Source organism: Coenobita brevimanus, chromosome 71 (genome assembly GCF_032717465.1).
Source record: "Coenobita brevimanus isolate Jiangsu-jjx chromosome 71, ASM3271746v2, whole genome shotgun sequence".
NCBI lineage: Eukaryota > Metazoa > Arthropoda > Malacostraca > Decapoda > Coenobitidae > Coenobita > Coenobita brevimanus.
In genome coordinates, this window is record NC_137024.1 from 34,646,011 (window position 1) to 34,670,515 (window position 24,505).

General features: G+C 41.2%; 2 protein-coding genes across 8 annotated transcripts in view; one reads left to right on the plus strand and one right to left on the minus strand.

Annotated features, from left to right (window-relative positions):
* Nucleotides 1-4,192, minus strand: part of nSyb (neuronal Synaptobrevin) — a 157,242-nt gene extending 153,050 nt beyond the window's left edge. For 2 of the 7 annotated variants that reach the window (XR_013898594.1, XM_080277936.1), the window contains exon 1: nt 4,051-4,158. Coding sequence is in view for 5 of the 7 variants with exons in the window: in XM_080277936.1 (XP_080134062.1) it covers nt 4,051-4,052 (2 nt within the window). In the remaining 2 variants the exon portion in view is untranslated. Of the gene's footprint in view, nt 1-4,050 lie in introns of all 7 variants that reach the window. The other 5 variants (XM_080277937.1, XM_080277938.1, XR_013898595.1 and 2 more) reach the window with 4 other exon arrangements.
* A 398-nt stretch (nt 4,193-4,590) lies between these two features.
* Nucleotides 4,591-24,505, plus strand: part of RpL22 (Ribosomal protein L22) — a 37,363-nt gene continuing 17,448 nt past the window's right edge. Inside the window, exons 1-3 of the mRNA XM_080277930.1 lie at nt 4,591-4,641; nt 10,024-10,665; nt 17,026-17,187. Of these exons, the coding sequence (XP_080134056.1) occupies nt 4,633-4,641; nt 10,024-10,665; nt 17,026-17,187 (813 nt within the window). The 5' untranslated portion in view covers nt 4,591-4,632. The remainder of the gene's footprint in view (nt 4,642-10,023; nt 10,666-17,025; nt 17,188-24,505) is intronic.

Below are 24,505 nucleotides of genomic sequence, written 5' to 3' on the forward strand. Positions count from 1 at the left end.
CACATCTTACAGGGCCGAGATCAGCCGACCCGAATTTTTAAAGGCTTGATATTCCTCTTGCTTTGAGAAAATGTCTCATTTCTACTACAGTCTATTTTTCCACATACATTTTACTCACGCAGTGGACCATGACACATATTTTCCGGAATAAACGGGTAATTTCAAAAGGCGCGGGAATCAGGTGCTGTGTATAAACACCATCAGCGCCGCCCTTGGCCCCTGGCGGCAGGCGCACAAACTAAGCCACGCTACCCACAAGAAAGTGCCTCCAAATGAGCTCAGTGGGTTCATATAATCTTCGATTGTTAAAAGTACCATATTTCCTTCATTTCTTATGTAAGATACAATTTCTTTATACTCATTTACAATTTTTCCTTAAAGATGTACATTCACCACATAGAAAAATGACTGTGATCAATACTCAGGCAACATAATAATCGGCTGTAGACTGTCCCTAAACCAAGATGGATGCAACCTTCCATTTCTATTATATTTTGATAAAGAAGCCATTTTTTCTCCAGTATTATAATGTAGTTGTGGTAGGTGGTGGCGACCATCATCCACTCACTTGATGTAGTGCTGCCTACTTCTTCCTTAGCCTTTATCATTCTTTTTCTGTGCCTGCCCTTCTGTCTTCCTAGTTCTCCCATCTTTCCTGTCACTTCTTATTGCTTTTCTTTTCTTTACAGGTGGCTTTACATTGAGTGACAAGCCAAATGGTTTCCTGTAAGTCAAGAAACCATTTACAACGCTGGGTGGTAACCATATAACCAAACCATACATGCTCCCTACGTTTCAACAAGTGGGTTGGTGGAGGGTTAGTGCCCCTCCCCGTAAAACAAATAACTCAAAGTCAAATGGCCACCCCTTGCGGGATTGTGGCGTCTGGCAATAGATAGATAGATAGACTATATGTAGATAAATAAAAAAATATCCTATTTTCTGTAAAGTAACATAAAAATTGTATTACAGAGGGTAATTCAACTTGACCCCCCTTTTGCATTTTACATTAAGTTATCTGGCGAGCGGTGGCATCTTTTTCCAGTTTGTGGGGGCTCCTATTAGACAGTGTTTTATGGCAGACTGATTTATCCAAAAGACCTCATCTGATCCGAAGGGGTGATAACTAATGGATCTGTTTACTCAGCATATTAGGGTGAAATAGCTAGTTTGATGATGATAATGAATTTGTTCAGTGTACTGGTTCTTCCAACATGGGCTGAACTGAGGTTTTCATCTGGGCTTTCTTCTAATACAGAAAACTTCAGATTCAACAAGGGTTGAAGGTCCCCTCTCTACACTGCCTTTGGACAGCCATAATGTACTGAGCTTCAGTTTTTTTTTTAGCTAATTATTGTTGTTCAGTGTGCATCTATGTGGGTTAGTGACTATATATTTTTTGCAAAGGTATGGTATCGTACCAGCAGTTAGAGGCATGAGTGCATAATGAGTTATTGGAATGAAACAGGTACCCTGTACCAGTAACACATAAATAGCTATGCTGGTCAGCTGAGCAGTAAAGTGACCCACTTTATTTTGTGTATGTGTTTTTTTAATCAGTTTTCATTTCTTTTTAAAAAAAATTAATGTTTTGCTTGTAGGTAATGAGGCAAGTTGGTTTCTATCATGTTAAGGATGCCACCTGAGACCAAGGATGAGGGAAAATATCATTGAAGCAACATGAGTTGGAACTCAAGACACAATGGAAGCCAGTGAAGCAACAACTGGCTTGTCAGCAGGCAGTGAAATAGCTTAATGGAAACTAACATATGCTGTTTTACTGTAACTATTTAGTATTAGATGTAGTTCTGGTACTGTATTTATAGTTTCTAAGTCCTTACAAACTATTTCCATTTAAAGTAAGTTACACTTCAGTTTAACAGAGAGTATATTTAAAGCGAAGTCTCATGGCTCCTATTTTGAATTACTGTAAATAAATGTTCTATACTGTCCCTACACATTCCCTGAATGTCATGTACAACAGATTAAAAGCAGAGGGGCTGGAAGTGGCAAGATATCCTTTATGCTCATCTTTCTTTATGTATGTCTATCAATGTGAAAAAGATATATTCTGGACTATCAATTTGCGGTTTTCACACACAAACTGAAGTCTTCAAAGCACCTGAGCTGTTTATCACTGCAGTTCGGAGTAATGAGGAAAAATTGTACAGTTCTCCTAATCCATATGTTCTGAGAACAATATGCCTTATTTTAATTCTACCCACTTTATCTGAACAAGGAAAACAGTTTACCCAAAACACTATGTTGGGACTATTACCACAAACCAAAACTACAATTGCCAGCTTTAGGCCTTGTCTCAATAATACAGTACACTTGTATATTTTCAGTTCTTAGCGTACAGTTGTACTCAATACAATGCCATTATCGGAAACATTTATTTTACCAAGCAAGTACGGTAACAAGTCTATAGACTACTCCACCTAAGGAAATAAAAAAAGAATAAGTCATCAAACTACCAAAAATTGATATTACAAAGTAACTTAAAATTATCTGACCTATGACCAAAATTTTAATATTTCACTTGATAAACTACTGTACCGGTATTTACTGTAGTTTAAGCAGCAGAAATACTCCCAGCTTGTTTTCTATGTTTCTCTCACCATTTTTGTGGTGGTAAATGATTGTTTAGTGTTTGCATCGTTTCCTTTTTAATTTTTTTCAGTCAACATTAATTCTAATTCTATATGCATCTATTGTCAGATGCCATAATCCCGTAAGGGGTGGCTGTTTGACTTTGAGTTAGTTTGTTGACATGTACGAAACACTTGAGGGTAGGTTATATGGTTTGTTGACATGTAGGAAACACTTGAGGATAGGTTATATGGTTACCACCCTGCACTGTAAATGGTTTCCTGGCTTACAGGAAACCATTAGGCTTGTCACTCAATGTAAAGCCACCTGAAAAGGAAAGAAGAATACGGTAATAAAAAATAACAGGAACGACGTAAGAAACTGGAAGAGAGGAGGGCTGATGCAGAAAAAGAATGATTTAGGTGAAAGAAGAAGCAGGCAGCACTACATCAAATGCGGATGATGGTCGCACCCACCTACCACCAACCAAATTCATTTCTGTTTCTCAAGTATAATGGCTAAAGCTATGTCAATGAAAATTTACCAATAAGCAGCACTAGCCTTACACAACCTAGACTAATCTAACCTGACAAAATACATCCTAACCTACCAAAAAACAACCTACTCTAACCCAACTGATCCAACCTAACCCACTCTAACCAATGGTGACAGCTCAATACATCAAAGTGCAAAATCAAATTAATTTCTGTACAGTCATGTAGTTTGTGTCAGCCATTATGCCCAAGAAACAAATGCATGGGGAAAACAAAACATGGATAAAAACAACTAGGAAACAAAACGAAACAATCATTTACCACCATAAGATCATCACAAAAATATGAAAAACAAACTAACATTAAGAAATGAACTGGTAATGTCTTTCTACTGCTAAAGCTAAACTGTAAATTTACATTTCACTTCTGAATTACAGCTATTAAAGAAAGAAAAAAAAATGGTGATCATAGCGTACATGCAATACCCTCAAACTCACTGACTAACAAACATTTTCTGATGGGTTTACCTATTATGAAAGCCAGTGTGATAAAGCCATACCAGCAATGACTTCACAAGCATGTAACATATTACACGGTGTCCTCCCACACTAACATACTCCGCCTAACCCTTCCTCACATAACCTCTTTTTTTCGAGTTAGTTTCACACTGGCTACTGTGATACCTTAAACACAATTATTCAAAAGGAAACAACCCGGGACTGGCTGTCAGTCTTACATGTCGTGTGCCTAGGAGCTCGCGGGCGGACAGGAGGACAGGCTACGAGGATTTTGACAGTTGTTCCAGTCTCCTTAGTGAAGACGATCGATGCCACTCTTGACACCCCCACACACATACTCCCTATTTTAGCCCCGCACTGTCACACACCAGTCACTCTCTACAGTCCCTTCATTCATGGGGGATTCAAGAGAAAAGGGAATATACTGAAGACCGCTATTTACTTACATTTGGTGCAAAAGTGGGACCAAAATTAAATGATACCCAAACAAAAATGGCAGCTGATGGTGGTGACGTCGTCTGCGCACTCGCCCTCACCAGACTGTGATTGGTCACCCACCCAACTCGTCAATAATATACATTTTAGTTTTGATGTACTTTGATGTACTTGCTGCATATAATTAATCAGTGTCATTTTCTGTGCAAGACAAGCATATGCTTGTAGCCGATATCTATGAATCACGCTGAATATTCCGTGAAAGGAAATTAGGCCTATTACAAAGAGAGAACTATATTCAGTATGTATATATATATATATATTTCTTATGTTTATGAGTATTACTTCCAAGAAAAGCAATCTAAGAGGGAAAGAATATGAAAAAGAAATGTTTTTATTTGACGCATCTGTATATCTCTTTGATTAATAATATATGGAATAATTTCTTCACAGTTTATCAATTGCAATTTCCTAAAAAGTAATACTAAAATTTAATATATTAAATTGATACATTTGCTGTGGATAGCGTGGAGTGTGCAGTGTGTCGCTTTCATTCTGCCCCACCATCGCTCTTTCTCAGCGAAGCAGCCAACATGGTGGCGGTAGGCAACAGTTTCCATGTTACCTTTGTTATTATTGGTTTGTTAAAACGTTATTATAACATTAAATGTTTTCTTTACCTCGTATATAATTGTTCTACAGCAAATTTGTTTAGTTTTAGGTATGTAGTGATATAAAAGTCACGCCTTCGGTCCCCGAGCAGGACGGATCACACGTGATTTCCAAGTCACATGTAACATGTGATTCGCAATTTACGCATATTTGAAGCACAAGAGATAATTAAGAATATAACAAAATTTGGTGGCCGAAAAAGTAAGCATCCAACCCTACCCCTAACATCAACACATCTCACTTTCTGCACTCCTCCACTCATCCCCCATTCTGTCCACATGTCCAAAACCATGGCAGTGTAGCTACATCTCCCCAGCACAACACCAATACACTCCAGTCCCATCCTACCTCACAACTCTTTCATCCATCGTAAACCTAGCCCCCTCCCCCCCTGAGGTCTCACACTCAGGGACGCATTCCACATCCACTTAATCATTGTCATTTCTGTACGTTTGAACCTGCGAATATTCTCTTCCTTTACTGGCCAGGGGATGTACTTATAAAAGTTAAATCATAATGAGGTGAAAGTCAGAAATGTGAGACTTAAGAAGCTGCTGAGATAACAGTTTGCTATTGGAAGTTTTGAAGATTGAAGAAAAAATAGACAAAAAATTAAAATTATGATATTTTTCTTAAATGCTTTTGGTGAAAAGTTAACTAATTATTGTCAAGTTTTAGGGTTTATTTATTTACCACTTTGTTTTACTGTGGACAAGGACATGTTGCCTCACCACACCATCCTGTAAACAAACAACACTACCCCTAACACCAGCGTGGAGAACTCTGTACGATAAACTTAAGTTGTTGTCTCAGCTACAAAGTTGCATTTTCCCAGTTGCAAGGCAACACAACATTAAAATAACTTTCATTTCTGGCATGAGAGCCTTGTTTCTTGCCATTGATCATGTTAGGGTCTCCTGCACCAAATGTCACAAAAATTATGCCTGCAGCATCCAGACAGTATCTATCAGTTGTGCATCACTTAACTCATAAAGCACATCTTTCCTGTCATGAAAACCTTTTGGTTGATGGTGGTGAATTTGTTGTGGTGCGGTGGCCATGTCTACCGGTATAATTGAGTCAGCTGTGTCTGAAGCACTATACCAACTCGGGAGGTGTCTTTAGCTTTGACTCAGGTTAGGCCGAATATAAGTAATTATAACGCTCTCCCGTGAATTTGGGACAGACTTTCGCCCTATGACACAGTCTTAGTATTTTATAAGTAAGGGCCCAGGCCATACTACCATACAGTATTACACCTATGGTGGTACCACTCTAAACTGGCGGTTTGGGTGGGGCACGAACCTCTATACAGTGTTGCCACGTTTTCCATACCTGTGATGGGAACGGCTCTGATATACGTAAAAGGCATTGCAATAAGAGAAACACATAAGAATACAATGGTAACGTGTGTATTATAATACATGAAGGAATGGTAAACTTATTATGCATATAATATTTATACGGCAATACAGAAACATGGCATAAATATTTTACAGTGTTGCAAAAAAAAAAAAGTAGTCACTTTTATTGGCTGTTACCATATTTCTGGGGTTGGTAATAGTGTCACAATTATGATTTTAAGATAATGTGCAGGAATGAGTAAAAATATGCTAATTCTTAGTAAAAAAAAAAAAAAAAAAAAAAAAAAAAAACGGCAACACACACACACCCAGTCCCACCTGGCCAGAGCTTCCTCTATCCTAGGCCTGTTTGGGGACACCTCTTAAAAAAAAATGCCAAGACTTTTACCTCCTGGGTGGTGTGGAAATAAAGTCAAATTTACAATACGTACAGTATAACGTAAAAGAAAATAACCAAAATATATCCTAAAATACCACAGATGAGAGAGAGAGGGGGGGGGGGAGGCAGACCAGGGGCAGTGTTGAGTGCAGCTGAGTGAGAGATGTAGGAAGGGAGGGAAGGAAGGAAGGAGAGAGTGAGTGAATGAAAACAAATGATGGCGCCACAACAGCGAGGTCATGTGGCGCCATATGTAAAACAATAATATTTTTAAATATAATTATAATAGAAACAAAATAAAGAAATGAAAGCACAAGTTTGTCACTCATAAACGAAACAAAATTCCCCAGGGTGACGCACATCTCCCCCCAGGAGAGAGAGAGAGAGAAAGAAGGCAGGCCAGGGGCAGTGTTGAGTGCATTGTCAAGCTGAGGGGAAGCTGAAGGGAGGGAAGGAAGGAGGGCAAGAATGATTGAATGAAAACTAATCAAGGCGCCACAACACCGAGGTCTTCTGATGCCATATGTAAAACAATAATATAATAAAAAACAAAATAAAGAAATGAAAGCACAAGTTTATAAGACACAAAAGAAACAAAATTCCCTAGGGTGATGCACATCTCCCCCCAGGAGAGAGAGAGAGAGGCATCGCGGGTATGGAGAACGTGGCAACACTGTACAGAGGTTCGTTCCCCACCCAAATCGCCAGTTTAGAGTGGTACCATCTTAACACATGCTGCATACAAAGATTCCTTAGCATGAAGGGAGAGCCCTCTCAGTGTAAGAAGAGGCAACAGTTCCCTGAACTTCTTCAAACCACTCCTCACTCAAGCCACAGAGCTAGTTCCAGCCCCACCTTCAGTACATAATATGTCTCCCAAATAACAAAACTCCTCCACACACTCAAGAGACTCACCAGCAAGTTCAATCCTGTCATACCTGACAATCTCCTTGCTCTCCCCGACATACCATACACGTAAAATCAGCATTATCTCGCAGTCTGCCTCAAATATCACTACATTTCTTTTGCACCCACTTATCACTGACACTGCACAAGATGGAATTACTTCCCATGACCTTGTGGCAAATTGCACGTGGCCACTATCCCTCTTCTTTGACAGTACCATCACTTTTTTATCTGCATTTACTCTTAAGCCCTTGTGCCCTATACCATCTCTCCACTTCCTAATCTTTCTTCCACCTCCCCATCATTCTCTGCAACCAGCACCAAATAATCAGCATACAACATCTCCCACAGGAGTCCGTTTCTGAAGTCATGTGAGAGGGCATGAAGTACTATGATAAACAACAAGGGGCTCAGAACTGACCCCTGGTGCACACCAACATTGACGGAAAACTCATCACTCAGATCTCTATTCACTCTTACCTGGGTGCAAGCACCCACATACATAGCCATAATCACCCTAACCAGCCACTCCTCCATCCCAAGCATTCTCATTGCCCATGTCACACCTATCCAGTGACCCTGTCAAAGGCCTTTCCAAATCAACAAAAACAAGGTATAGTTCCCTTTTCTTTCTTATATATTTTTCCTGAAGCCGTCGAACAATGAATATGGCATCTGTGGTCCCTATGCCTGGCACAAACCCAGACTGCATCTCGTCAGCATTCACTCTTTCTCTAATAATACCTTCTAGAACTCTTATCACCTTCATTATCTGGTCTAAAAGTTTTATGCCTCAGTAATATCCTCTTTCCAGAACATCATCCCCAGTCTCCACGATTTCCTCCTCATATAGGGCATCACACACACACACACACACACACATACACAATTGGACCTATCAAATCCACATCCAAACCCACTCCTACATCTCGTGTGGCCCTCGTCATTTCAGCAGCCATCCCAGACACATCTGCCACTTCCCCCAACTGCATCCTGCCTATTGCCCAGCTCACAGTAGCAACTTCGATCTAAAGCCAAGGGCCTGACACTGGAGCCGCTGACTCCAATCCTTCCCATTTCCAATCAGATGCCTCATTCACCAACTGGTTATTATGCTCTCTCCAGGCATCATTAATATCCTCGCTGTCCACGACAACCTTCCATCATCATTTATCATACACTGCTTACTTGTGATTTCCCTGGTTATACCCTCTACATCTGAGTTACCACCTTAAATACCATATTCTTCCTTTCAGCACTATATAAGTTAACCAGTGAAAGCTTCTGATGCTCAGATATTGCCCTGTGTGCATCATTTCAAGCCCTATGGTACACTTGGCAGCCAAGTATTCATCTCTGTTACCACTTCTTTTACATTCCCAGAAAAGTCTTCTTTTCTCCTTAACTGTGGGCTCTACACCCTCATCCCACCACAGTGTTAAGCATCCCTTGTCCATCCACACACATAATCAAGAGATTCTTCAGCTCTGTACAGTTCATTAACTCTTATGTCAACAGTTCCCTGTTCAGCCACCATTCTCATCTCACTAGAGACACCCCTTACTGCCTTTTATATATAGCTTCTGCTTTGTTGTGGGTGCAGCTCTTCCTCACCACCATGTCACTTAACAGTAATTTGTGATGCTGCACACTCTTCGCTCCCTACAACTTTAACATCCTTCACTAACGTCCTATCAGCCCTTCTGACCAGGAAATAATCAATCTAATCACTTTTGCCCTCAGACTGGTAGGTAATATCCTGCTCTCTCATTTCTTTAAATGCGCATCTCACAGTCATGTTCATTTCCTTCCCGGATGCAAGTATCCCTTTCCTTTCCACAATCCTCGTACCATATGCACATTGCCCATGTATCCCTTCATATCTTTGAGCTGCTCTACCCTCATGACCATTAAAATCCCCTCCTAAAACTACAATCACATCATCCCCCATACCACCAACCACATATAATAGGTTATCTCAGAATCCATCTTTTTCTGTATCATCTTAGCCAGACCATTATCTCATTGTCACCCTCATCACACCATCACCCACACCAGTGAGCATCTGAGTAACTCACTGAGCCCTTGGTCCACTTTGTTGTGGATATACAGTACCGTAACCACTTTGCAATATCTTTGAGGACCTAACCAAGTGCCCATTGCATCATGGTATATATGATCAGCATTATGGGAGAGCACACCATGGGCTAACTGACTGTATACCGTACGTTGATGAGTAACAACAATGACCTCATTAGATATCAGTACTACAGAATACTGTAAAGTAAAAAAATGTCCTTTGAACTATTACTTCGCCAGGGTCAGAAAACTACATAGCTGTACAATATTCACTGTAGATATCACTACTGAAATCTGTCTGTAAATCTGGCAGTTTAATTAAGGTTTTAGTTTTGTAGTTTGACGCTTCTCATGCCTCTGTGAACAGTGGCTCCCCAAATTGCCAGATGGCCATGCAGCTTTGCATCTGCATGGCTGACAGTCATTAAGCTGACTACAAGTAATTGACATGATGCTTTGTCCTTAACTTAGGCAGTGGCAATGCTGACAAGCTCATCACCCACTTAACTGATCTTTCTTTGTGTTGTATGTATCATTTCTATGTTATATTTAGTTCAGTATCTAATACAATGTGATTATCGCAGGCCAAAGCATCAGCAAAGCCCGGAAAGCCTGAAGGAAAGATATCAGCGAAGTCCGGTGGCAAGGTTACCAAGCCTGCAGCAAAGGATACTAAGTCAGCTGGGAAGGATGCTAGGCCAGCTGGGAAGGAAAATAAGCCTGTGAGCAAGGATGCCAAGCCAGTAGCAAAGGATGCTAAGCCAGCTGCCAAGGCTAAGGCTGCTGGTAAGGATACCAAACCTGCAGCCAAGGATGCAAAGCCTGCAGCTAAGCCTGGATCCAAGGATGCTAAGCCTGCAACCAAGGACGCAAAAAAACCTATGACCAAGGATGCAAAGCCTGCAGCCAAGGACGCAAAGCCTGCAGCCAAGGACGCAAAGCCCGCAGCCAAGGACGCAAAGCCCGCAGCCAAGGACGCAAAGCCTGCAGCCAAGGACGCAAAGCCCGCAGCCAAGGACGCAAAGCCTGCAGCCAAGGACGCAAAGCCCGCAGCCAAGGACGCAAAGCCTGCTGCCAAGGACGCAAAGCCTGCTGCCAAGGATGCAAAGGCTGCACCCAAAGATACTAAGCCTGCACCCAAGGATGTTAAGCCTACACCCAAGGTAGCAAAACCTGCTGCCAAGACGGCGAAGCCAGCTGGCAAGACAGCACGATCAACAGGAAGGGTAATTCAAAATAGCTTTATTTTGGTATCTTATTTTAGCTGTAATGTGTTGAAAACTTTTATTAATTTACTGATGCATCTTAAGACACTTAAGGTGTGCAGTGGTTCCCTACAAGATTGTGTTTGGGACACTGAAAATTCAAGCTATGATTCAAAATTACATGGTGGTTGGTTTTCAGTATGAACACCTTGCAACACCTGACTTCCCAGTTGTTATAAAACATTTGGTAGTAACAGCTTTGAGCAGGGTTAGGAGGCAATAGTATACATTAAGAGCATCAAAGTAAATTAATCTGCCAGTGATGAGTATTTCCAAGATTCCAGTTTGGGATTGTATCCATCAGTGTTATTTCCCAACATTTAAAAAATGCTCATGTGCATCTGCATTCCTCATGTCAAACAATGGGCCAGTGCACTGAGTGGTCCTGCCATCTGGTAGGAGTCTGTGAACTTATCCCAGAAACATGTTTTGTGGGTTTCAAAGATAAATTTTTCTACACACTTTCATGTAGTTTCCTCAAATCACAAAATTTTTCAAATACCTTTGACAGTCATGCTATTGGTGTGTAAGGGACATTAGAAAAATCAGGAATCGTCTCAATGGAATTAACGTCTGCATACAATGTACTATTCAATAAACATCCCATATAATTGGTGTAAGACTGTAACATGGTAAATATATGAAGGAATGTTTATGCACAAAATTTGCCATACTTTAAAATTTACCACCGGGGCAATGCACATGTTTTCCTGGTTGCTTTCCACTCAACACCTCTTCTACATCGTGTATCCCATAGCCTATGGCGTTTGGGGTCCTTCTTTGATGGAAACCTGGCCCATCCTGTCACTTGTTTCTTGAATGGGTGATGGTCTGTGTTTAAAGTTGAATTTGATTTGCAGTCAGCCACAGTGCAAACAAAGTTTGGTCTGTGTTGAAAGTTGAATTTGATTTGCAGTCAGCCACAGTGCAAACAAAGGTTGGTCTGTGTTGAAAGTTGAATTTGATTTGCAGTCAGCCACAGTGCAAACAAAGTTTGTCATTTTGCTTACTGTTATTGTCAGTACCATGCAACCAAGTCATCCCATCGCCGACACACCTCGCCAGTCTCGTGTTCATTTACAGTCATATGTGTGGCAGACCCGAGTACCGAATGAAAATGTCACATGGGGATTTTATCCTTATCTTTCATCATTGTTTTTAAGAAATGGAAATCTTATTACCCTTATTCTAATTATTTATCGTCTTTATACACCATGGAGGCAATATTTACGCATAAACCCTCTTTAATACATCCCCAAAAATCATCTGATAGAAAGGAGTAGAACATACTTTAGAATACTATTTCTTTTTCCTAACCAATGTTCTTTATAAGGCTGTGAATATTGTGGAACCCTTAGTTTTGTTGATGAAAACCTGATGTTCAACATAACAACAATTAGTTTTAGCTGGCTTTGGGTAGAATAACATCAAATATTGGTAGCTGTAATGCTCACACCTGCAAAACATGTATCTGGGAGAAGTTCACGGACTCCCACCAGATGGCAGGACCACTCAGTGCACTGGCCTATTGAGACCTAGCATATCCAAGAAAGCCCCCTGTCATTCAGAGCCTGGAGTTATCATTCCTAACTGCTCTTGTTCAAAATAACTTTAACTGCTGCTAGACTGTATGTTCAACTTAGAGAATTTTTGTGAACAGCTAAGAGGTTGTATTCAAGCACTCGAGTTTTAGGTCGAACAGAAAATTGCCAGGTAATATATAACTGGAATAAAATAACTTTGGGGTGAAGAGGTTAATGAGTATTAAACTTACCTGACCTGTCTGAGGAACAGCATAACCCTTGGCATTCTTCAATCCAAACCTTATTGCTGCCCTAACTTTAAGCATATTTGGTTATACAGTCTAAGTATTGCCTGTATTGTGAAGTGTCAGAATTCTTTGTTTTTAGAAACATCAACTAATGAATACAGATGTGTCCCACAAATGGTTAAATCCAAGTGGTGGTTTGGATTAATGTTATTTAGGTGGAGGCGCTCGCCATCCACTCACTCGATGTAGTGCTGCTTTGGGTGTCTGCCCTTTCCCTTCTTCTTCCTCCTTCTTCTGTCTTTATTTCCTTCTTTCTTTCCTCTTCCTTCTGCCTGGTGTACAGGAAACCATGTACTATGCTGAGTGGTAACCATATAACCAAATTACAGCACCTGGTGGTTTAGTGGGTGATTAAGGTGCACCAATTGGATTGAGCCTATGTAGGTTTATATCCAAGGGGTGGTTGGGGTTTATTGCTCATGTAATGCCATTCAGGGATGAGTGAGGCTGGTCACTCTCATCTTAAATGTCAGGACCAACTTGCCTAGCCCCGGGCTCCTATGCTCCTCATGGGGTGACATAGGATTGGATGATGGATGAATTAACATGAAAGCACGTTGTAAAGTATTGATTTACCAGTATTTAGGGCAGGTTGTGCCATACTGTAGTCAGAAAATGTTTTGTGACTTCTGTTGTAGAGGGGATTGCATGTCACTAGTGCTTAATATAGCTATGTGATCAAATGAAGCAAGCATTTTGTCTAGAGGTACCTGTGTATTCCAAGAATGAAACTTTCATTGTACTGTACTGAGCTCTGTGGCTGTTGCCATCTTATTCAGATAGATTAGTCATACCTGTACCATATTCAGTGTGGGTCAGCTGGCTTAGTGTAGCTGGCCTTTTTCTGAACATTGCTATCCCTTTGGATTCTATCAGACGGTGTAGTTCTTTGTTCACTGTCTTCAAGGTCAGTTGAAGAGTGGAGGCCACACTTCATACTGCTATATAGACTGCCATTGGTGGCTGTTGGAGCTGATATGGGAAATGGTTTAGCTCTTGTAATTGTTGGGAACTGCTAGGATCATTCAGACTTTTTTTTTTTTTTGCTTCAGTAGGTGGAGTTTCTATGTTCATTTGCTGTGATGGTACTGTGCAGTACTACTCTAGACTACCTAATACAGCCACTTACACTCAATTTCTAATGCTTTATGCACTTAACACTTATACCTATGCTTGAGGCATTGATTATTTGGTAGTGTCTTAATTGACAATGTGGTGTTCTTTGATCCTGTGGATCAGCTGCTGTTCAGGACCATAAAATGTTAGCTGGAGCATGTACAGTAGGGCTGACTGACTGTCAGGCATTTACAAGGAGGCTGCTACAATACATTCATACAGCATATACGGGGGGATTCACTTGTGAGGCTCCCAGTCAAGCATTCACATGCAAGCTGATAAAATACATGCCTACAGCATATATTGTAATTCACTTAGGCTCCTGGTCAGGCATTTACAAGCAGGTTACTACAATTCATGCATCCAACATATACAGGGGAATTCATTTCTGAAGCTCGAGAGTAATTTCAATGTTTTCATTATTGATGAATCAGTTTGTCTGATATGGTAATTAATTTTCATCATCATCATCATCCAATCCTACATTGCCCCATGAGGAGCGTAGGATCCTGGGGCTAGGGAAGTTGGTCCTGACATTAAAGATGAGAGTGACCAGCCTCACTCATCCCTGAGTGGCATTACATGAGCAATAAACCCCAACCACCCCTTGGATATAAATCGTCACCGGCATAATCCGATTGGAGTGCTGCAATTACCCACTAAACCACCGGGTGCCATAATTTGGTTATATGGTTACCACCCAGCATAGTAGATGGTTTCTTAGTGTACAGGAAACCATTTGGCTTGTCACTTAGTGTAGAGTCACCCATAGGCAGAAGGAATAGGAAAGAATGAAGGAAAGACAGTCAAAAGAGGGAGCGTAAAGTCACATGTAGGCAGAAGGACGAGGAAAGAATGAAGAAAGACTGAAGAGGAAGGAAGGAGAGGAAAGGGCAGACACCTGAGAGCACACTACATCGAGTGAGTGGTTGGTGAGCGTCCCCACCTACCTCATTAATTTTCATGTAATTACAATTTATCGATGGTTAAACCAAGTTATGAAAATGTCTCTCTCAGTGTTTAAGCAGCAGTAAAAACCTGGTGTTACTATCATATTTTTGGTGCAGCCTATACAATGGGATGGATTTTTAAAGGAATTACCTTATTGTATCATTCACGTATTTTTTCAATGCTCATTTACTCACAAATAAACATTTTGGCAATGATTATAAAATATTGTAGAGCATTTATCTGCTATCCAGTTTGTAAAAAAATGACACTTCTAGCAAAACTAGAAAATTTTTTTATGGCATACGGAATAGTAATAGTCATTCATCTCACCTGGCCGCTCTGAGTGAACTGTTTCCTAACATTTCATTCTCACCCTCCCGGACCTCACGCTCCCCACATTCCTCACTCAGTGATTTGTGCGGCATCGAAAAATAATTAAACTCATTTCATTCCCCTGCCCTAATTATTAACTGTATTATTATGAAACTGATATATGTTACAAATGAATAAATGATCTTCCTAATGAATGAAAAAATAAAGAAATAAAGGATATAAAACACCATACTTTATCGTTCAGTAATGGATTCATTTACTCAGTGACATATATACAGTACTTGCACACTGTATATGAGTATGTCAGTGAGTAAATGAATACATTACTGAATGATAAAGTATTGTGTTTTATATCCTTCATTTATTTTTTTTAATTCATGAAAAATATCATTTATTCATTTGTAACACGTATCAGTTTCATAACAATACAGTTTAAAATTAGGGCAGGGGAATGAAATGATTGTAAATCTTTTTTGATGCCGCACAAATCACTGAGTGGGGAATGTAGGGTGCGTGAGGTCTGGGAGGGCAAGAATGAAAATTAATGATTGGAAACAGTTCACTCAGAGCGGCCAGGCGTGATGAACAAGTACAGTTGTTATTCCGTATGCCATAAAACATTTTCTAGTATAGCTAGAAGTATCATTTTTTAATGAAATAAATCGCAGATAAATGCTCTACAATATTCTATAATCATTGCTGAGATGTTTATATGTCTGTGAGTAAATGAGCATTGAACAAATAAGTTCATGATACAATATGGTATTTCATTTTTTTTTTTTTTTTTTTTTTTTTTTTTTTTTTTTTTTAAAGATCAAAAAAATTGTAAAAAAAAAAATACAGCATATTACATGGTTGGACTCATCCTACGTCAAAAGTGTGAGCGGTTGATTTCTATCTATCTATCTATTGCCAGACACCACAATCCCGCAAAGGATGGCCATTTGACACTGAGTTAGTTGTTTTACAGGGAGGGGCACCAACCCTCCACCAACCCACTTGTTGACATGTAGGGAGCACGTACGGTTTGGTTAAATGGTTACCACCCAGCGTTGTAAATGATTTCTTGGCTTACAGGAAACCATTTGGCTTGTCACTCAATGTAAAGCCACCTGTAAAGGAAAGAAAAGGAATAAGAAGTGACAGGAAAGATAGGAGAAATAGGAAGAGAGGATGAATCCTGAGTCAAGAGTGCAAGCGGTTGGATTTCTCTTAGACAAATCCTGTGTCGAAAGAGTGTGAGCGGTTGGATTCTTCACTGGGCCCCCGTGTATGAAATGGTTAGGATGGCCCCACAGCTATGGAAAAATCCCATAAAAATACACTCATTTCTTGAGTATGGTGTGGTCACTGGATGAATGCAGTGGAACAGCTGATGTCCACTTGGCACCACACTTGTAGGAGAACAGAACAACATTTTAAATTTGGCATGTCCCATTATGTTCAAATGTTATAGAGTTTCTCAGTGGAGTATATGACTGACAGACTGAGGTTTGTATGCACCAGGTTTCCTTTATTTTCATTAATTGGTAAATTTGCATTATTCTTGATCCTCAAGAGTAGTGAATCACCCTGTAGTACCTGATATAATCAATGTGTGTACACAGTCTTCAGTACAGTACAGTATAAGACTACTAGACACACACAATTATGCTCTTAGTGAAGGTGAAGGGTGTTGTAAAGATAACATTGTCTTGGTCTGACTTGGACCCTTGCATGTGGGTTAGTCTGTCAGAAACTTGTGTTAAGATGAGCCTGGGGCCACAACAGCAAAAATGCTTATCTATAATTCTTTCTTTGAAATGTTACTGCACTTTGAAAGTTTCATCATTTGACCTGGGAATTATAAGAACATAAACTAAAATAACCACGAATGTCTTGTGTGCTTTTTTTTTTTTTTTTTTTTTTTTTTGAAGTTCATAATACAGTGTCACATGGATGAATCATTATTGGTTATACACCAACTCATGCTTAGAATCCTTAGTCTTTGTCAGGCAGGCAGTTCTTTAATTGTCTTTCATTTATCAAGTAAACTGTCCATCCTTTTTTTTTACACAGTGGAAAGGTTCATAATTTCTCTGTACCTCCAGGTGACAAAAGTTAAAGCATCTGTGAAGAAGAGTCAGGCCCAAGTGAAGCGGGGAACAGGAGGAAAGGGCCTCAAGGGACGTCGTGGCAAGAAACTGCAGTTAAAGTTCCACATTGATTGCCGCCAACCTGTAGAGGATGGAATAATGAATGCTGCAGACTTTGTGAGTGTGAACACAATAGCTTTAGAGATCAGAATGGTATTGGTAATAAACTCATGGTTTGATAGATGCTCACAAGTTCTTTACAGGGGAGAGGGAGTGAGTACAAAGCCCCCAAATGAGATGACTCAGAAGTTGTCACTCCTAGAAAAATACATGATTTTGAACAGTTAGAAGGTTTGATGTCAGTACATTACAAAGGATTGCTGAAAATGGAAATACTGAATTAACTGGAGGGGTTTGCATGAATATTTCCTGAAGTGTATGTATATATATATATATATATATATATATATATGTGTGTGTGTGTGTGTGTGTGTGTGTACGTATGTATGTATATATATGTATATATGTACTGTATAGGTTAAAGAGTGTAGGGGACAAAACATCTTTGGGGGACGCCATTTGTGAAGTTTCTGATATTAGAAGACTGACCGGCAAATGTTACCTGTGCACATCTGCCTGCTAAGTAGTTTGCCAACCATATTTTTGTGTTATTGTGCATGTTTGTGTTGAGCATTTTGTGAGGTTGTTTCGGGGGATGGCATCAAAATCTTTGCTGATGTCTAGTGTGACTAGGAGTGTTCTGTGTGGTGGCCTAGCTGAATTCATGCCATTGAAAACTCCCTGTGTAAGGTCTGTAAGGAGGGTGTTTGTAGAGTGTAGTGGCCTAAAGCCATGTGATGATTGGGCTAGGGGAATGTGTCATTGGTTGTAGTACCAGTCATTCAGTGACTTTAGAGGGGGTGCAGAGGAGTGTGATGGGACGGTGTGAGGAAGGTAACGTGGGGTCTATGTTGGGTTTAGGGATAGTGATGATAATGCCATGCTTCCAGATATTGGGTATAATGTTGTGTGAGTAGCTGTAGTTTGATATGTTGGTGAGTATTTGTATGCCTTCTGGTCCATGGTGTTTAAGGTGAATGTTGCTTGTGGTGTCTGGTCCACAGGCAGATGAATGCTTAAGGTTGCTAATGATGTGCTTCATCTGGTTGTAGGTGAAAGGTGCGTAGTCTGGGTCTGTGGGGAACTCTCTCTTTATGTCAGATGATACGTCAGTCTTCCAGATGGGGGTTTAGATGGCTGACTTGTGAAAAGTGATTGATGAGAGTGTTTGCTTGAAGGTATGGTGTCTGTTGTTGTGATGGCGGCATGTGAGTGTGTAGTGTTGCTGTTGGAGAGTGTGATGCTGTTTAATGTTTTGTAGAGTTTGCTGGTGTTTGTTTTGTGGTCAAGTGTTTGGAGATAATTATTCCAGTTTAGTGTTTGCTGTTCTGATATTTTATTGTTTATTTGAGTGTTGAGTTCTTGTATTTGTTGTACGGTGTCTTGTGTATGGGGTGTTGGGGAGTGTCGCAGTGTGTCCTGTTGACTGATCAGGCCTTGAATTGTGGGGATGTGTCTCTTTGTCCTGCCTCTAGGGATGTGTCTTTTGTCTGCATTTTGTGTAATTGTATTGAAAGTGTGCCCAGCAGTGTTGATGTTTGTGATGGGTGTACTGTTTAGTGTTTCGAAATGTTGTTCTGTTTCCTCCCAGTTGGCTCTCTTACAGACATGGGGTTTATTACTGGGTTTCTATTACTATTACTAGTACAATTAATTTCAATTGCTCTCTATTATATTACTATTATAATTACTTTAATGATCATCTATTACTATTACTTGGTCATCTATTAGTATTACTATTACTATTAATATATTATTTTTGATAATGGTATTAATTAAATTGAAAATGGTTTTTATTTTCATTATCGTTGGGAGGCTGTTCCACTGAATGCACGTGTGTCTAGATCACCAGATGGCCTGTTGACCACTCTCCATTCTGCATGGTCTCCTGTGGTGTACCTGCAGCTTGGAGAGCAGCCAACAGGTAACCAAGGTGAGAAGGCTGTTTTTATTGATTATGGTAAATGGTATTAAAGAAGTGTCTAATGGGAAAGTAATATACAATTATCTATTACTTTGCCTTCTGTTACTATTACAATTACTATTACAGCCAGGAACTTGTGATCTATTGCTATTACCCCATGTCTGCTCTCTTATATGTGTGTCTGTGGCGAGCTGGGGTGATTCTGTTTTGATAGTGATGATGATTGAGAGGTGATCAGAACCTAGGGTTTTGACCACTCTCCAAGATGTAGTGGGGGTGAGGTTTGGGGAGCAGAAATTGATGTCTGAGGATGAGGGGTGGAAGAGGGCTTTGTGTGGGATAAGGGTATGTTGATCTAGATTGTTCAGTATGAAAAGATGATCTGTCTGGGACTGTAGTACCAGCCCTCTGTCTGTGTCAGGGTTGTTGACATGCTAGGCTGATGACTTGGCATTCACACCATCCAGGATGATGCTGGGTATGTTAGTGATGTGGTGTATTTGTGGAGAGTAATTATGTGGTACTGTGGGGGACGACGGGGGGGGAATGTATGTGTTAGCGATTGTTGTGTGTGATTTGTTACCAGCGCATATTTTAATTGATTGTATTTCTTTTGTGGTGTCATGTGGGGGGAGAAGTGACTGTGTGTGTGCACTGGTAGCTGCAAAGTTGATGGATTTGTGTACCAGGGTGATGAGTCCACCACCACTGCTGTCGGCCTGGTCTTGTCGAATGGTGGTGAAGTTATGAAATATTGGTGTTTTCTGTGCACTGTGTAGTTTTGTTTCTTGTAAGATGGCAATGTGTATGTTCTGGTGTTTGATGAATTGTATGAGTTCTTGTTTTTTAGTGTTTATGCCATCTATGTTTAACTGAAGTATGTTTATGTTGTGTGTACGATGTGTGTTGGCTGCTGCAGCATGTGGGGGAGGTGGTGGTGTGGGTGGAGGGGAAGGGGTAGGAGGAGGTTGTGATGGAGGTAAGGATTGGGGTGGCTTAGGATGGGTTGAAATGGGAGGAGTTCGGGGATTGGATGGTGTGGGAAGGATCGATTGGTTTGGCTGTGGAGGTGTGAAGGAAGTAGGAGTAGGGTTGGTGAGGGGGTTACTGGGTGGGGGGAAGGAGCAGGTCCGGATGTTTGTGTAATGTTTTCTGGATGCAAGTGTTGTGCAGGTGTAATGAGTCCAGTTCTTGCAGGAATTGTACTGAACTGAACCCTTTGTCTGTCGGCTCGACTTGATAGGTTTTGAGCATGTTGGACATATGTATTTGTTGATGGGTCCTGGATTGCTCTCAATGTCCCCGGCTAGAAGAAGTCGTCGAGAAATGACTGCCGGGGAGTCATTTCTCGGTGTAGAAAAAATGGTGTTGTTGTGTATGTTGTGTTGGGAGATGTGGTATTTGTCTTGAGGTTGTCCAGATTGGGTGTCTTCTTCTCTGCCATGATTTTCTTCATCTTTGCCCAGCAGTTTTCTATCGGATTTAGATTCGGACTGTTGCCAGGCCAGTCGAGAACCTATCTATCTATATATAGCCCGACGCTATAGAGAACCTCAATCTGATTATCCTGAAGCCATTTTGTCACCATTCTTGGCTTGTGACATGGAGCTGAATCATGCATAAAAAAGTCACACCCATGAATAGCAAACAAGTTTAATAAATGATCTGTCAGAACTTGAATGTACCAGCCACCATTCATCATCAAGTTCTTAGGAAGAAAGTAGAGGGCTCCCCTTCCCATTTCACCTGAGAAACACCCTCACACGATTACTGGTTGTAGATGCCTAACAGTCAGCACCGTGTAAGCAAGGTCATGTCGACTGTGGGAGGCAGAGCAACAGCTAGAATGCTTGAAATGTGCTTTCATCGGAAAACATAACTTTTCTCCACTCATCCGATGTCCAGTGTGCACACTTCTTGGCAACCTGAATGCGCTGCTTCTTCTGCGGTCAGTGAGAAGCTGTTTCTAGGCTGCGGTGCGGCTTGGCAAACCCAGCCCCTTCTGTAAGCAGTGTTGGATAGTTTGAATTGAGACGTCTTGTAACAGCTGGGGATGCATTCTTTTCAATTCTGCTGCTGTCAGTTGAGGATTCTTGATTACTTCCCTCTTCAGAAGCGTATCTTTACCTCTGGAAGTTGTCATCTTCTTTCCACTGCCAGCTTGTGCTCTGGTATGACATCAGGTGACAGGCCGCGCGCTGCAGCAAGAATCTTCATGACGTCGACTTTGTGCATCCAGTACGTTCACAAATCGTGTTGATAGGGACGTTATCCTGCCTCCATGCAATGATACGAACCCTCTCATCCCTTGAGCAGTACTTTCCAGGCATGACAACTCGACTCTGGGAAACTAACAGGGAACAGTAATACATACGAAAAAAGAGGGCGGTGCAAGCTTGGAGTGACAAGAACGTATACTCCCACTCTTGCTTCTGTGCGAGCACTGACGTGCTGAGGGTTTCACCACCTTCCGCCAACACCAAAGGAGTTTGCCAGTTACTTCTTGCCCCCAAAATTCATTTGGTAGAGGTGGAAACACAAAGCAAAGACAGACAACTCTCCCATAGCAATTCTGTGTGTAGGTCCTAAGTCAATTTGTGGTGGGTGTATATATAATTTTTTTTTTATATATATGTATGTGTGTATGTATGTATATGTACATATTTTTGTTTTAATTGTTTAAGGCTTCAGCATGCTTACATGCATCAGTCTTGGTCACCTAATTGTGGCTCTCCATTCTGCTCAATCTCTAGCAGCCCTCCTATTCAATCCCTTATCCTTGAGGTCACCATTGACCTCATCCCAGGTTATTTTCGGTCTGCCTCTGGCAACCCTACCTCTGACTTTAACACTTCTCACTTTCTGCACCCAACTGTCGTCTCCCCTTCCTCTCCACATGCCCAAACCACTTCAATTTACTCCTCCTTATGACAACACTAGTACACTTCAGTCCTGTCTTACCCTTAACTCTTCCATTGTAAACCTACACCCCCGCCCCCAGGCCTCGCACTCAAAGACACACTGCGCATCCACCTAATCATTGTCATCCAGCGAATGTCCTCTTCGTTTACTGCCCAGGTCTCACTACCATACACTCTTATCAATCAATTTTCACACATCAGCCATCTAAACCCCCATCATGATGACCGACATGTCATCCGACACAACGGGCAGTTCCCCACAGTCCCAGACTTAGCGTCCTTCACTTACAACCAGACGAAGTACATCATTAGCAGCCTTAAGTACTCATCTGCCTGTGGCCTAGAAAACATAAGCAACATAAGCCTGAAACACCTTGGACCACAAGGCATACAAACACTCACCAACATGTCAGATTACAGCTACACACACAGCATAATACCCAACATCTGGAAGCATGGTAGTCATCACTATCCTCAAACTAAACAAAGACCCCACATTGCCTTCCTTACACCACCCCATCTCTGCACCCCCTCCCAAGCCACAGAACGACTGGTATTACAATTAGTAACACCTCACATCCCCCTAGCCCCATCACAACATGGGTTAGGCTACTATCTATCTATCTATCTATCTATAGCCCGACGCCCTAATCCCGCAAAGGGTGGCCACAGACAAAACGCCTCCAAGTCACTCTGTCACCCACCATTCGACTACCCTCCCCCCAACTCACCCCCCCCCCCTCCCTCATATACCTCTCAACTCCATCCCTCCACCTCATCCTCGGTCTACCCCTCCCTCTCCCTCCCTCCACCTCACTTACATACACCCTCTTAGTCAGTCTTTCATTCTCCATTCTCTCCACATGTCCAAACCACCTCAGTGTATTTCTCCTAATCTTTTCAACCACATCCACATCTACCCCACAACGTTCCTTCACTTCTTCATTCGTCAACCTGTCCCTCCACGTCACTCCACATGCTCCTCTCAGGTAACTCATTTCCACTGCTCTCACTCTTGACTTGTTCCCCTCTTGCAAGGTCCACGCCTCGCTTCCATATGTCAGGGTAGGGATCACAATACCATCATGCAGTGACTTCTTAACTTCCATACTCACCTTCCTATTTCTCATCACTGCTTTCAGTGTACCAACAACCTTTCTTCCCTGCTGTACCCTTTCACGTACTTCATCCCCCAAAGTTCCATCCTTACTCATCACACTACCCAAGTACTTGAATGCACTCACATTCTCCATATCCTCACCATCCAACCTCACTGCACACTCTGTGACTTCATTCCTCTCAAACACCATAACTTTACTTTTGTTTACATTAACTTTCAGCTTCTTCCTCCTACACACTGTCCCACTCAACAAACATTCGTCTTACAGACCTTACACAAAGAGTTTTTGAAGGCATCACTTCAGCTAGGCCACCACACAGAACATTCCTAGTCACACTAGACATTAGCAAAGCTTTTAATGCCATCCCCCGCCACAACCTCACAAACAAAGTACAGTAGAACCTCGGACCTCGAACACAATCCGTTCTGGAAGGCTGTTCCAGGACCGAATTGGTCGAGGACCGAACTAATTTTCCCCATAAGAAATAATGTAAATCATTTTAATCCGTTCCAAGACCCCAGATGCTTACCTATTTTAGTTTTTTTTTATGTTATTTCATACATAAAATTGCGTGGTTAAACAGTAAATAAAACATAGAAAGTAAAACAATACATAAAATATTGCACAAGAAGACTCAACTGAATTAAATTCGATATTATTTACGTTTTTGGTGGCGAGTTTTTGGCGCACGTAGATGATGGTGAGGGAGGGAAAGGGAGGATGGAACTTATTGTTTGGAAGGGGAGTCCCCTTCCATAAAAACTTGGGGTAACTGGCCTTCGGGTGTTCTCTCTCTTTCGACTCTCTTGGGTTTGGGTAACTCTGCTTCAGGATTTTCTTTTCTTTTACTGCCTTTGACCAGAAACCTGTCCAATGTGATTTGTTTTTGCCTACGTTTTAACACTTTATGGAAGTGACTCCTGAGAGTGTCATTGAAAAGGTTTAGTGTTCTGTTGGCTTCACCGTTATCAGGGTAACATTTTTCCATAAAACTTCGAAGATCACCCCACTTTCCACACATTTCTTGGATCAATGAAGTTTGTGCATCCTCCCTTGCATCCTCTTCCCCTGAAGACATTTCCTCCACCAAAGTCTTCTTCTGCTCATTTTGGAGGTGTACGAGTTCTTCGGTGGTAAGCTCAGCACAATGTTCCTCCAAAAGCTCTTCCACATCATCATTGTCCATCTCCAACCCCATACTTTGGCCCAGAGACACAATATCCTCAAGAATTTTATCATCACCAATATCCTCAGCAACTCCAGCACTCGTACCCGTAGCTTCAGCAGCCTGGAAGCCTTCAAAGTCTCTCTGTAACACAGTCTGGCCACAGTTTCCTCCATGCTGAGTTCATTGTTCTATAACTCACTTCGTTTCAGGCTTCATCAACAAGATTTATGCAACGAAGGAT